The sequence below is a fragment of the Odocoileus virginianus genome, chromosome 26 (genome assembly GCF_023699985.2).
Source record: "Odocoileus virginianus isolate 20LAN1187 ecotype Illinois chromosome 26, Ovbor_1.2, whole genome shotgun sequence".
NCBI lineage: Eukaryota > Metazoa > Chordata > Mammalia > Artiodactyla > Cervidae > Odocoileus > Odocoileus virginianus.
This window is the reverse complement of record NC_069699.1, coordinates 44804958-44819260: the sequence shown is the minus strand read 5'-3', so window position 1 is coordinate 44819260 and position 14303 is coordinate 44804958. Positions and strand designations below refer to the sequence as shown.

Sequence of the window (14303 nt, the reverse complement as noted above, 5' to 3'; positions counted from 1 at the left end):
TGCAGTCCGTGGGGTCAGTTGCTCCAGCATGTGGGGTCTTAGTTCCCTTACCAAGGATTGAACCTGTGTCCCCCGCATTGCAGGATGGATTCTTGACCCCTGGACCACCAAGGAAATTCTGTAATTTTCTTTTTTTGTGATATCTTTGGTTTTGGCATCAGGGTGATGGTGGCCTCATAGAATGAGCTTGGGAGTGTTCCTTTTTCTGCAGTTTTTTGGAAGAATATCAGAGGGATAGGTGTTAACTATTGTGTAAATGTTTAATAAAATTCTCCTGTGAAGCCGTCTGGTCTTGGACTTTTGTTTGTTGGAAGTTTTTGAATCAGTTTCAATTTTAGTACTTGTGATTGGTCTGTTTCTATTTTCTATTTCTTCCTGGTTCAGTCTTGAAAAATTGTACCTTTCTAAGAATTTGTCCATTTCTTCTAGGTTGTCCCATTTTATTGGTGTATGGTTGCTTGTGAAAGTTGCTCAGTTGTATCCGATTCTTGGCGACTCCGTAGACTGTAATCTGCCAGGCTCCTCTGTCCATGGAATTCTCCAGGCAGGAGTACTGGAGTGGCTAACTGATTCTGTCTCCACGGGATCTTCCCAACCCAGGGATCGAACCCCATTCTCTGGCATTGCAGATTCTTTACGGTCTGAGCTACCAGGGAAGCCTAAGGATACTGGAGTGGGTAGCCTATCCCTTCTCCAGTGCATATTGCTGATCCAGGAATTGAACCTGGGTCTCCTGCATTGCAGTTGGATTCTTTACCAGCTGAGCTACCAGGGAAGCCCCCCATAGTTGCTCATGCTCTTACGATCCTTTGTATGTCCATGGTGTCAGTTTTAACATCCTTTTTCCTTTTTTTTTTTTTAATAATTTTAATTTTGGGGTGCTGTGTCTTCATTGATGCATACATGCTTTCTCTAGTTATGGTGAGCTGGGACTTCTCTTCATTGTGGTCATTGCAGTGGCTTCTCACTAGGCAGTGCTATGCAGTGTTGCATAGCACAGGCTCTGGGTGCATGGGCTTCAGTCATTGCAGCCTCAGCAGTTGCGTGTGGGCTCCAAGGCATGCAGTTCCAGTCATTGCAGCACATGAGCTCAGTAGTTGTGGCTTGTGGGCCCTGGCGCATGTGCCGGCTTTGGTGTTTGCTTCTCGTGGGCTCAGTGGTTGTGGCACATGGGCTTGGTTTCTCCGCGGCAGGAGGAATCTTCCTGGACAAGGGATCAACCCAGTGTCCCCTTGCACTGGCAGGCAGATTCTTATCCATTGTACCACCACAGAAGTGCCCACTTCTGGTTTTTTAAATTTGAGTCCTCTCCTTTTTTTTCTCCCAGTGAATTAAAAGGTTTATCAGTTTTGTTCATCTTTTCACAGGATCAGCTTTTAGTTTCATTGATCTTTCCAATTGTTTTATTCATTTCTATTCCATTTATTTCTGCTCTGTTCAATATAATTTAACTCCTTCTACTGACTTTGGAGTTTGTTCTTTCTCTAGTTCCTATAGGTGGGGGGTGTGTGTGTGTGATTGTGCTTGGTGTTTGTTAGGCACAGGCTTGTGTGTGTGTGTGAGAGAGAGACTCTTCTAGGTCTTTGCTGTGTGCAGGCTTTCTCTGGTTGCGGTGAGTGGGGATTACTCTCTAACTGCAGTGCATGGACTTCTGATCGACGTGGCTTCTCTTGTTGGGGAGCATGCATTCTAGAGTTCAGGCTCAGTAGCTGTAGCACACAGGCTTAGTTGCTCTGTGGCATGTGAGATCTTCCTGGACCAGCGATTGAACCCATGTTCCCTGCATTGGTAGGTGGGTTGTTAATCATTGGACCACCAGGGAAGTCCTGCAGTTAGGTTGTTTATTTGAGATTTTTCTTGTGTCCTGAGGTAAGATTGTATTGCTGTCAACTTCCCTCTTAGAACTGCTTTTGCTGAATCCCATAGGTTTTGGATTGTCATGTTTTCATTGTCATCTGTCTCTAGGTATTTTTTATTTCCTCTTTGATTTCTTCAGTGATTCATTGGCTATTTCATAACATATTGTTTAACCTCCATATATTTGTGGGGTTTTGCAGTTTTTTTTTTTCTTCTTGTATTTGATTTATAATCTTACAGCATTGTGGTTGGAAAAAATAGTTGGTGTGATTTTAGTTTTCTTGAATTTACTGAGGCTTGATTTGTGGCCAAAGATACGATCTATCCTGTAGAATGTTCTGTGTGTGCTTGAAAAGAAAGTGTATGCTGTTTTCGAATGGAATGCCCTATAAATATTAGTTAAGTCCATCTAGTCTAATGTATCTTAAAGGCTGGTGTTTCTTTATTGATTTTCTGTCTGGATGATCAGTCCATTGAGTTTCCTGCTATTATTGTATTATTGATTTCCCCCTTCTTTACCAGCAGGGCCACCACAGAAGCCCTTATGACCATTAGCATTTGTTTTATGTTTATACTGAGGTGCTCCTGTATTGGGTACATACATGAAATTGTTGTGTCTTCTTGGATTGATCCCTTGATCAATATGTAGTGTCCTTCCTTGTCTTTTTAATATTTATGTATTTACTTGGCTACACCAGCTGTTAGGTACAGCACATAGAATCTTTGATCTTTGTTGTAGCCTGTGTGATCTTTCGTTACAGCATACAAACTCTTCATCTGTTGGATCTAGTTTTCTGACCAGGGATCAAACCCCAACGCCTTGTGTTGAGAGCGAGTGTTAGCCACTTGACCACCAGGGAAGTCCCATTTCCTTATCTCTTGTAACAGTCGTTATTTTAAGGTCTGTTTTGTCTGATATGTATATTGCTATTTCAGCTTTTTTTGATTTCCATTTGCATGGAATATCTTTTTCTATCCCCTCACTTTCAGTCTGTATGTGTCGCTAAGTCTGAAGTGGGTCTCTTGTAGACAGCATATATATGGGTCTTATTTTGTATCCATTCAGCCAGTCTGTGCCTTTTGTTTGGAGCATTTATTTAATTTAAATTTTACATTTAAGGTAATTATTGATAATACATGTGCCTATTGCCATTTTTCTTAATTGATTAGGATTTGTTTTTGTTGGTCTTCTTTTGTTCTCTTGTGGTTTGATGACTATCTTTAGTGTTGTGTTTGAGTTGCCTTTTTCTTTTTTGTTTGTGTGTCTGTTACAGATTTTTGGTTTGCAGTTCCCATGAGGTTTGGATTCTTTTGTGTTTGTAGTTTGGCTGCACCCATTGGGGCTTGTGGCACCCTTGTTGTGGGCCATGGGAAATTTCATTGTGGCACTCAGTCTCAATCACTGTGTGGAATGTGGGATCCTAGTTCCCCGAGGAGGGATCAAACCGAGTCCCCTGCATTGCAAGGCAGATTCTTAACCACTCGACCACCAGGGAAGTCCCCCTTGAGATTTTGCTATAGCAATCTTTGTGCATGGTTGTTTTAAGTTGCTGGTCTCTTGATTTCAAGAGTAATTCTGATTTCCTGTATTTGTACTCCCCTGATTTTGATATGATATTTGTGTGTGAATGGTTTCCTACTATTAGTTCATGTTTGCCTTTATTGTTGAGCTTTCCCAATTGTGCTTTTCTGGTTTCTAGTTTTGGCCTTCCCACCCCCACCCCTGATGGCGCGTGTGTGTGTGCACGCGCGCGTGCATGCTAAGTTGCTTTGATCATGTCCAGTTCTTTGCGACCCTATGGACTGTAGCCTACCAGGCTCCCCTATTCATGGGATTCTCCGGGCAAGACTAATAGAGTGGGTTGCCGTGTCCCCCTCCAGGCGATCTTCCTGACCTGCATTGGCAGGTTACCATCTGCCCCGCCCCCACCCCTGCCCCCAGAAGTGCCTTTAGCATTTGTTGTAAGGCTAGTTTGGTGGTGTTGTATTCTCTTAATTTTTGCTCATCTGTAAAACTTTTCATTTCTCTGAATCTGAATGAAAACCTTACTGGGTAGAGTATTCTTGACTGTAGGTTTATCCCTTTCATCACTTTAAATATATTGTGCCACTCTCTTCTGGCTTACAGTTTCTGCTGAAAAACCATCTGATAACCTTATGGGGATTTCCTTGTGTGGTGTTCATTACTTTTCCCTTTTCATTTTAATATTTTTTCTTTGTATTTGACTTTAGTCAATTTGACTAGTATGTGTTTTAGCATGTTCCTCCTTGGGTTTATCCTGTATGGAACTCTGCACTTCCTGGACTTGAATGACTGTTTCCTTTCCCATTTTAGGGAAGTTTTTGGCTATAATCTCTTCAAATGTTTTCTCAGGCCCTCTCCCTGTCTCTTTTTCTTCTGGGACCCTATAATGTGGATGTTGGTATGTTTAGTGTTGTCCCAGAGGTCTCTGAGACATTTCTCATTTCTCTTCATTCTTTTTACTTTATTCTGTCCTGTGGCAGCAATTTCCATTTTCTTTGTTCTATTCTGTGGCAGTGATTTCCACTTCTCTGTCTTCCAGCTCACTTACTCATTCTTCTGCCTCAGTTATTTTGCTATTGATTTTTTTCTAGTGTATTTTTCATTTCACTTATTGTATTATTCATCTCTCTGTTCTTTTAACCTTCTGTCTCTTTGTTAAACATTTCTTGTATCCTCTTGGTCTGTGCCTCCATTCTTTTTCTGAGACTTTGAATCATTTTTACTGTTACTATGAATTCTTAGGTAGATTGCCTGTCTCTGGAGGAGCTTGAATTTATTTATTTATTTATTTATTTTTTTGAGCTTGAATTTAAATGTGAAGGTCCTCAGACCCACCTATCCCACTCCCTACCCCTCTCAAGGTCACTGGGTTCCCCTGAAGGAAACTGTTGTCAAGTTAGTCCACGCCCTTGAGCACTCATTGCCTTTGGGGCTTGTGGCCAGTGTCTACAGGACTGAGACAGGTCTTCATGACGTGGGCAGGATTGCACTGGATGCCTGTGGTCTGGGCCCTTGGAAGTGTGGCTGTCCCAGCCTTCCAGCACTTCAGCTCCCTATCAGGGTGCTTGCTAGGGGCAGGCTCGGTTAGGAGGCTTGTGAGACCCATGCATTGGTTCCTCCAGACCAGGGGGACAGCAGCAGAATCTGGATGTGGGAGGTGGGGGCATCCCAGCCCAGCATGCCACTGACCTGGCCTCTCCCCACACAGCCCCGAGCACGCGGAGCCAGAGGTCCAGGTGGTGCCTGGGTCCGGCCAGATCATCTTCCTGCCCTTCACCTGCATTGGCTACACTGCCACCAACCAGGACTTCATCCAGCGCCTGAGCACGCTCATCCGGCAGGCTATCGAGCGGCAGCTCCCTGCCTGGATCGAGGCCGCCAACCAGCGAGAGGAGGGCCAGGGGGAGCAGGGCGAGGAGGAGGAGGAGGAGGAGGAGGAGGTTGCTGAGAACCGCTACTTCGAAATGGGGCCCCCGGACGCAGAGGAAGAGGAGGGTAGGCCAGGCGAGGCCGAGGAGGACGAGGAGGAGGAGGAGGAGGAGGCTGAGGAGGAGCGCCTGGCTCTGGAGTGGGCGCTGGGCGCAGACGAGGATTTCCTGCTGGAGCACATCCGCATCCTCAAGGTGCTCTGGTGCTTCCTGATCCACGTGCAGGGCAGCATCCGCCAGTTCGCTGCCTGCCTCGTGCTCACGGACTTCGGCATTGCTGTCTTCGAGATCCCGCACCAGGAGTCGCGGGGCAGCAGCCAGCACATCCTGTCCTCACTGCGCTTCGTGTTCTGCTTCCCGCACGGCGACCTCACCGAGTTCGGCTTCCTCATGCCGGAGCTGTGCCTGGTGCTGAAGGTGCGGCACAGTGAGAACACGCTGTTCATCATCTCGGACGCCGCCCACCTGCACGAGTTCCACGCCGACCTGCGCGCCTGCTTCGCCCCGCAGCACATGGCCATGCTGTGTAGCCCCGTGCTCTACGGCAGCCACACCAGCCTGCAGGAGTTCCTGCGCCAGCTGCTCACCTTCTACAAGGTGGCGGGCGGCTGCCAGGAGTGCAGCCAGGGCTGCTTTCCCGTCTACCTGGTCTACAGCGACAAGCGCATGGTGCAGACAGCTGCCGGGGACTACTCGGGCAACATCGAGTGGGCCAGCTGCACCCTCTGCTCGGCTGTGCGGCGCTCCTGCTGCGCGCCCTCCGAGGCCGTCAAGTCCGCCGCCATCCCCTACTGGCTGCTGCTCACGCCCCAGCACCTCAACGTCATCAAGGCCGACTTCAACCCCATGCCCAACCGGGGCACCCACCACTGCCGCAACCGCAACAGCTTCAAGCTCAGCCGCGTGCCGCTCTCCACCGTGCTGCTGGACCCCACGCGCAGCTGCACCCAGCCGCGGGGCGCCTTCGCAGATGGCCACGTGCTCGAGCTGCTCGTGGGCTACCGCTTCGTCACCGCCATCTTCGTGCTGCCCCATGAGAAGTTCCATTTCCTGCGCATCTACAACCAGCTGCGGGCCTCGCTGCAGGACCTGAAGACCGTGGTCATCGCCAAGACCCCTGGAACCGGGGGCGGGCCTCAGAGCCCCCTCGTGGATGGCCAGCCTGCCGAGGGCAGGGCCAGGTGAGACCGAGCACGGGCTTCTGGGGGCCAGGGGGCGGGGGGCTGGCTGAGACCACTCCACTCACCCACCTGGGTCTCTCACCCCTGTCAACATTGCCCTTGGCTCCCTCGGGCTTGGTGCTGGGCTGCTCCTTATCTCCCAGGCTTCAGGAGAGGTCCTTCTCTGTGGAAGGACACTGGGCCTCTAAGGGGCCTAGTTCTCTGCGACTTAGAGCCCTGCGTGGCTGGGCCTCCAGGCTTCTGCTCCCACCTTGCCTGGCCCTCCCCACTGGGCCCAAGCATGGCCTCTAGGCCTCACCCATGTCCCCTCGCCCCTGGGCTCCCAGTCCCATGGTTGGCTTTCTGAGCTGGGCTTAGGGAGCTGCTGCTGGCACTGCCTGCCGCTGACCCCCAGCTTCAAGCCTTACCCTTTGGTGAGCCATACACTCCTTCCTTCTCAGGAGGACCCAGGTTGCTCAGGGGCCCACTCTGTGTAATTTTGTGAGACCCTTCCAGAGGAACCTGTTGGCTGAGAGCAGCAAGGTCTGAGTGTGTAAGCGGGGTGGTCACTTTGTGCAGAGCTCCTGCTCTTCTGGGGGAGACTGAGGTGCAGAGAGAGGAGGAATTTCCATCCCTGTGTTCGTCGTCTTCACTTTTCCCTCCTTCTCCTTCTCCTGCTGCTGAGCCTGACTCCCCTCAGAGCTGCCTGGGCTTGGGGTAGAGTAGCCTATGAGGCGGACTGTGGTCACACCCACGGTTCATCCCTGCCTCGGGCTCAAGAGGTTCCATGTGCCCTTCAGGGTGCCCCTTTCTCCTGTGACTTCCTCCAGCTTCATGTATGATGGGGCTTCCCCAGCTGGACAAGAAAACCCTTCATTTGTTCCTGGTGGACAATGGAAACCCTGTCCTCACCCCAGCATTTCAGGGGCCCTGCCTTTTCCCTCCAGCCCAGCCCCTCAACTGATGCTCCCAAAGGACATCCAGCCTCTTCCTGGCTGAATCAGGGGCCCCTTGTGCCCAGCTCAAGTCCCACACCCTCTGTAGAGACCCCTCGTTCCTCCCGGTACTGGGGAGCTGCTTGTGCCAGAGGGCCTCGCGAGGCTGTCTCTCCGCCTCCCTGCCCCTATGATGGGGCTTCAGATGGTGACACCTTGTCTTGTTTCCCTGCCACCCCCAAACCCGGCCGGACCTTGCCCACAGAGGGGACTGCACACAGAAAGCAGGCACCCTGCTTCACCCCACAGACGCATGTCTGCCCCAGGCCAGCAGGAGGAGAGCCTGGGAGGCTTGGGGGGATTTGGCCCCGTGCCAGATGAGGGCCCCAGGGATCTCTTTGGACAGACAGCTGTTCGATTGAGAGGATGGTATCCAGGACTCCCCACTGACGTGAGCCCGGGCTTGTGGGTGTGTAGGCTGGTTGCAGGGGGCTCCCAACATGAGAGGATTCTTTCTGAGTGTTGTTGGACCTGGTGCTTGGAACAGTCGAGGGAAAATCCAGTGTGGCCACATGCAGTGGTGGCCAACGTGGGTGAGATCCTGGGACACCTGAGGAGGCCTCAAAGGCAGACCGAAGAAAGGTTGAGTTTTTCTTTCTCAACTCCATGTGCCCCAAGGTCCCAGCCCTGGGCACCTTGGTCCACACTCTGGACTCTGGAGTGGCATTGTGATACCTCTGCCACCTTTTCAGAATGATGTTTCAGCCCGTGGGTCACAGCTGCCTGTCTCAGCCTTGGTCCGTCCTCCCATCTCCCTCCCAAGAGCAGGGGCCTGGGCATCTTTCCCTTTGCTCTTGCCACGAGGAACCAAGCTGAGATCCCCAGCTGGCCCCAGAGGTGGTGTGTGGTGCACGTGGTCCCCTCACACTGAGGCTCACGTGGGCTGGGTGTCTGCATTTGGGGCCCGCATGTTAATGTGTTTCTGGGGGGAATCGGGATATGTAACAGTGACCAGAATCTCGAAGATGCTCCGGCAGAGACTGCAGCCCCAGCCCTGGTGGAGGTCCCAGCTCTCACTCCAGGAGAGGCCTCAGCCCCCAGCCCGGCAAAGGCCCCAGCTCCAGCGGAGGCCTCAATGCCAGCTCTGGTTCCAGTGGAGGTCCCCGCGGAGGCTGAGGCCTCAGCAGAGATCCCAGCGGAGGCCTCAGCCTCGGTGGAGGCCTTGGCCCAAGCAGAGGCCCCTGCACAGTACCCAAGTGAGCCCTTGATCCAGTCCACATCGGAGGACAATCAGATCCCGTCACACCTGCCCGCCTGCCCGTCTCTCCAGCACATCGCCAGCCTGCGTGGACGGGCCGTGGTCGAGTTCTTCCACAGCAGCATTGCCGAGGTAGGGCTGGCACACCTGTGGAGGAAGGTGGCTCGGTTGCCCCGGAGCTGCAGCAGGCTCGCCTTGGGCTCAGCTTCAGGTTCCCAGCCTTCTCTGTGCTGGCTTTTCCCCAGCTTCAGCTCTTCACAGTTTTGAGGACCTGAGTAGGGAGGACCCAGACTGCCCTCCCCTGGCCAGTTGTCCCCTCCGTCACTGCCTCCCCCTGTGGCCTGTGCCTCCTCCCGGCCTTGGTCCCTGGACAGACCCTACCGCATACCGTCTCCCGCTCCTCACCTCCTCTCTCCTGTATTTATACATTCATTGACAAGACACGGTAGAGTCCCATGCCACCCCGGGGCAGCAGGTCACCAGCCAGTGGGGCTGGCGGAAGCCCCCTTCCCAGAAGCCTGGAGGAGCCACACACCCTGGTCACCTGCTGTCCTGCAGCCCCAACCGGCCCCTCTGTCCAGGTGGAAAATGAGGAGCTGCGGCACCTCCTCTGGTCATCGGTGGTGTTCTACCAGACGCCGGGGCTGGAGGTGACCGCCTGCGTGCTGCTGTCTACCAAGGCCGTATACTTCGTGCTGCATGACGGCCTCCGCCGCTACTTCTCGGAGCCGCTGCAAGGTGGGCACTGGGGCCCGAGGGGGCGGGAGGGCTGCTGTCTCCAGACCCCTGTGTGACCTGAGAAAGCAGTGGTTTGGCTGCACGGGGCTGAGACTCTTCAGAGGAAGGGGGGGTGGTGTCAGCACTTTGCTTCTGGAGCTGGCACAAGGGGTGTAAAGTGAGGCGTGAACGCACCCAGCCAGGCCCCTGAGGGGCTGGGACCCAGGCGTGACCAGGGAGGGTTGGGCAGCCTCTGCCCCTTGGGGCTTCGGGGGGTTCCTCAGCCAGAGGGCTGTCCTAGGACTCCTGGTGTGTCCAGCACACCAGGCACGCTCAGACTGTAGAACACATTTCCCATGAGGTCTTGTGTGTGCAGAGGCGGTGGTGGCTTCTCGCCAGGCCATCAGGGGGGCCCTTTCCTGCTCCAGGCAGCTGTGTACCTGGGAGTCACCACTACATTCGGTCCCTTTCTCCCTATCACAGATTTCTGGCATCAGAAAAACACCGACTACAACAACAGCCCCTTCCACATCTCTCAGTGCTTTGTTTTGAAACTCAGCGACCTGCAGGTAGTCAACGTTGGGCTTTTCGACCAGTATTTCCGGCTGACGGGTGAGTGGCCACTCTGCTTTGTCCTGTTTTGGGTGAAGGCCAGTGTCCCCAGCGGGCTTCCACCTTCATACATGGGTGCATTATTGCAGGCAGAGTTATGTGTCTGCTCACAGGCCAGTTCACCGGAGCGGGAGGAAGCCGCTTCAGGAACTGCTGAGAGAGCAGAACTCGCTCCCAGGACTTGGAGCGGGAGGCCAGGGGCCGAGGCCATGAAGTGCTGGGTGGGCGGGCAGAGTGGGCCCTGGGCTTTCGGGCAGGATGTGTCTGATTCATACTTCCTGAAGAGAGAAAGCTAAGCTCTTTCCCTAATGCCTCTGTATCCCCTCCCAGAAAAATGTCACAGCCCTTCCGGCCTGAGAAACGGCTGTCTCCCCAGGCCCCGTGATGCTTCCCCACGTGGGCTTTCCTGGCCCCGGCTCTGTGGTCCTCAGGTCCAGGCTGACCTGCCGGAGGCTGGAGAAGCCTGCAGGGGCGGGCCGGGGCCGGGGGAGCAGCGACCTGCGGTCATGGCTGTGCCTCTCTTGCAGGCCCCTGCGCGGCGCAGGTGGTTACCTGCCTGACACGGGACAGCTACCTGACTCACCGCTTCCTCCAGCACCTCATGGCTGTGCTGTCCTTGCTGGAGCGCACACCCTCACCTGAGCCTGTGGACAGAGACTTCTATTCTGAGTTTGGAAACAAGACCACAGGTACCCTGCCCAGCTCAAGTCTCGCCGACCCTGAGGGCTGTAGCAGGCCCCAGGACAGCGTCCCTGTGCCACAGCAGCCTCTCTGCTCCTAGCTCTCTTCCTGCTTAGTCAGCTAGAGTTTCCCATGGTTTTTTTTTTTTTTTTTTTTGCTATCATGGATCTTTGTTGCTGCACGCAGGCTTTCTCTGGTTGTGGTGAGCAGAGGCTGCTCTTTGTCCTGGTGTGTGGGCTTCCCATTGCAGTGGCTTCTCCTGTTGCACAGCATGGGCTCTTGTTGCGTGGGCTTCAGTAGTGGCAGTGTGTGGGCTCCGTAATTGTGGCTCATGGGCTCTAGAGTGCAGGCTTTGTATCTGGCCCCAGGCTCCATGGCATGTGAAATCAATCTCCCTGAACCAGAGTTCGAACCAGTGTCCCTTGCATTATTGCAAAGCGGTTTCTGAACCACTGGACCACCACGGAAGCCCTCCATGGACTTTTCCATGGCAGAGTCTCTGTGCCAGGAAATCCACAGCCATTCAGCAGGTGCATTTCTATGTCTGCCCTGCTCTGAGCTGCTGGCCTGAGGGTCTCAGACCGAGCGGGGGTGGGGCTTGGATCACTCTCTCCGGCTTCTGACGGTCATGTGACTCATGCTGCCGTCTCTGGGGGCCTTGGGGCTGCTGGTGAGCCCAGCACCACCACAGGCCAGTTCCAGCCTGCAGCCCTGGTGGCGTCTCTCTCTTCAGGGAAGATGGAGAACTATGAGCTGATCCACTCGAGCCGAGTCAAGTTCACCTACCCCAGCGAGGAGGAGGTCGGAGACCTGACGTTCACTGTGGCCCAGAAGATGGCTGCCCCAGAGAAGGCGCCGGCCCTCAGCATCCTGCTGTATGTGCAGGCCTTCCAGGTGGGCTCGCCGCAGCCAGGGCGCTACAGGGGCTTGCTGCGCCCCAAAACGCTCCTGCTCACCAGCGCTGAGATCTTCCTCCTGGACGAGGACTTTGTCCACTACCCGCTGCCTGAGTTCGCCAAAGAGCCGCCACAGAGGGACCGGTACCGGCTGGACGACAGGCGCCGCGTCCGGGACCTGGACCGCGTGCTCATGGGCTACCAGACATACCCGCAGGCCCTCACTCTGGTCTTCGATGATGTGCAGGGCCACGACCTCATGGGCAACGTCACCCTGGACCACTTCGGGGAGGTGCCAGGTGGCCTGGCCGGAGGTGGCCAGGGCCGTGAGGTCCAGTGGCAGGTGTTTGTCCCCAGTGCCGAGAGCCGAGAGAAGCTCATCTCGCTGTTGGCCCGTCAGTGGGAGGCCCTGTGTGGCCGGGAGCTGCCCGTGGAGCTCACCGGCTAGGCTGGCCCAGGTGGGCTGGCCCGGTGTCCACCCAGGGCCGGGAAGTAGGCCACCTTCGCTGTTTTTAAAATGTGCTCTCTTTCGATACCTTCGTTTGACTGTCCTCCCAGAGAATGTGACTCCTGTGTTCAGTCAGTTCTTTCTAATCTTGGGAGTGAGAGCGCGGACCCCCCAGGGCCTCCGTGTGCTGCCAGCCTCCCACAGATCTGTCGCCCGCCCCTCGTGCCATGTGGCCGGGCACGCCAGTGTCGTGTCTTCTGTCGTGAGACTGCTGTTGATCCGTGGCGCCTTGGGTCTGGTTTACTCTTCTGCGCGTCCTTTCCTGAGATGTCAAGTCCAGTCTTGTTGCTGTTGCTGTCATTGTGGACATTTGCTGCTAATTATGAAGCTGGCAGTGAAATGCACATTGAAAGCTCCCACCCCACGAAGTTTTCCAGAAGGGAGGCCTCTCCTGGTCCAGACTAGTGGGAGAGCCCCATGGGGGCAGGAGGCTGCCAGGCCCTGGGGCTGAGAGGGCTGGGGGCAGGGGACCTAGAGCTGCCAGCACCAAGTGTGATTCCTGTTGCCTATTTTCTCTATTCCAGTAAAGCCAAGTTTGACACAGTCTGGGTCTTTTATTTCAAGGGCCACTAGGGTCCCAGCAGGGTGTTGGTGCAGGGCATGGTTGGCCTGAGGGAGAGAGGGTGCCGTGGAGACATAAGAAGGTGAGCTACTGGGGGAACGGAGTGGGGAGGAGGCTGCAAGGGAGCGGCTCTCCCAGGGCCGGGTACTGGATGGGTTTCTGAGGAGCCTGGGACGGGAGATAGAAGGGGCTTTTTGGACAGGCCCCTGCTGGGCTGTGGCTAAACCAGGAGCCTCAGGGCAAACCGGAAGCTCCTTAGGAGCCCCTGGCACCCTGGCTGCTGCCCTGTCCCCTCAGGTCTGGAATGTCACCCCCAGCCTGCTGTGAGGGTTGGGCCTGGAGTCTGGGACAGCTCTCTGTGAGGGGTCTCACCAGGATGGCCTGCAGAGGAGGTAGCCCTGGTGGTGGCTAGCGGGGAGGAGGACCCCGTGCTGTCCGTGTCTGGGCTCATCTCCTGAGACGTGGTTTGCTTCAGGGAGCCCTGCCGAGGTAGGACATGAGGTTTCTGTGGGAGGCAGCCCCTGTGCCCCGTCCTTCCTCAACCCATTCCTGCCCCGCAGCAGGGCTCCCGAGGCCCACTCGCCTCTCCCTCATCCTGGCCCCGTCAGGAGCCTTGGGTCCTAAGGTTGCAGGACCATTCAGGACGAGCAGCACTGGGGGTGGAGGGGGGGGGTGTCAGCCTGGCTCCCAGGCCTGCCTCTCCTCAGTTTCCCTGGTGCAGCACAGTGGGGAATCCTCGCCCAGAGGGCCCATGACTCTCAGGAAGGCTCTGGCAGATGGGGGCAGCCGCCAAGGGGAGGTTCTTCCCCTTCACCTCCCCTCAGCCAGATGTTGAAGATGAGCCCCATAGCCTCTCAGCTGGTACGGGAGGGGGCAGTGCCAAGGCCCCTTCATTGGTCTTCATTGGTTACATCATCCATAAATGGAGAGTTATAGTCCAGAGGCAGGGCCCACCACGCGTACACCTGGACTGCTGTTCCCAGACCCTGCAGCCCAACAGGTAAGTGCAGACCCCAGCCCGGGTCCATGAGGACGGGACCTAGCCGGGGTCATCTGCAGTGTAGTGGGGGGCAGGGTACCCCACAAGCCACAGACCTAGGATTGATCCTTCCAGTGGTTAGCTGAGCAATCTTAGATGAAATTCCCTACCCCTGTGAGCCTCCATTCCCCCAACAGTAACAGCATAGTAAGAGTAATGTCTTATTCATTCATCACACCAATCTGAACGGAGTATCTGTGTGTGAATCAGCCAGACTCCATCCCTGCTCTCCCATAGCTGACATTCCAGCAGGGGACGGAAAATAAATAAACCGGTGTTCGCTGGTGGCCAGTGCTAGAAGGAGGTGCAGGCTGGAGACCTCCGACCTGAGACTGAACTTTGTGGTGAGTCTTGTGAGGATCTGGGGGGTAATAGCAGTGCCAAGGGAGCTTATCCTATGCTTAACAGAGTATTGATAGAAAAACCTGTGGTGGAGCAGAGCAGGGGGAACAGACAGCAGGTCAGAGAGGCCAGCCTGGTGTGGAGGGGGTTGCAAGGCGCAGGGGGAAGCCTCAGGACAGTGGAGACTGGACTGGGGCAAGAGAGCTACTGGCAGTGGGGTTGCCTCTTGGGAGAGGGGATGTGGCAGGGATGGGGATCCGGGGGTGGTGGAGGCTGAGTGGGG

General features: G+C 54.8%; 1 protein-coding gene across 2 annotated transcripts in view; it reads left to right on the top strand.

Moving 5' to 3' along the window:
- The window catches only part of NISCH (nischarin), a 66392-nt gene extending 53772 nt beyond the window's left edge, over window positions 1-12620 (top strand). For both annotated transcript variants that reach the window (XM_020874192.2, XM_020874193.2), the window contains exons 16-21: window positions 5091-6491; window positions 8414-8795; window positions 9245-9401; window positions 9864-9992; window positions 10520-10681; window positions 11407-12620. In XM_020874192.2, coding sequence (XP_020729851.2) covers window positions 5091-6491; window positions 8414-8795; window positions 9245-9401; window positions 9864-9992; window positions 10520-10681; window positions 11407-12017 — 2842 coding nt within the window. In that variant the 3' untranslated portion in view covers window positions 12018-12620. The remainder of the gene's footprint in view (window positions 1-5090; window positions 6492-8413; window positions 8796-9244; window positions 9402-9863; window positions 9993-10519; window positions 10682-11406) is intronic.
- Window positions 12621-14303: the final 1683 nt, after the last annotated feature.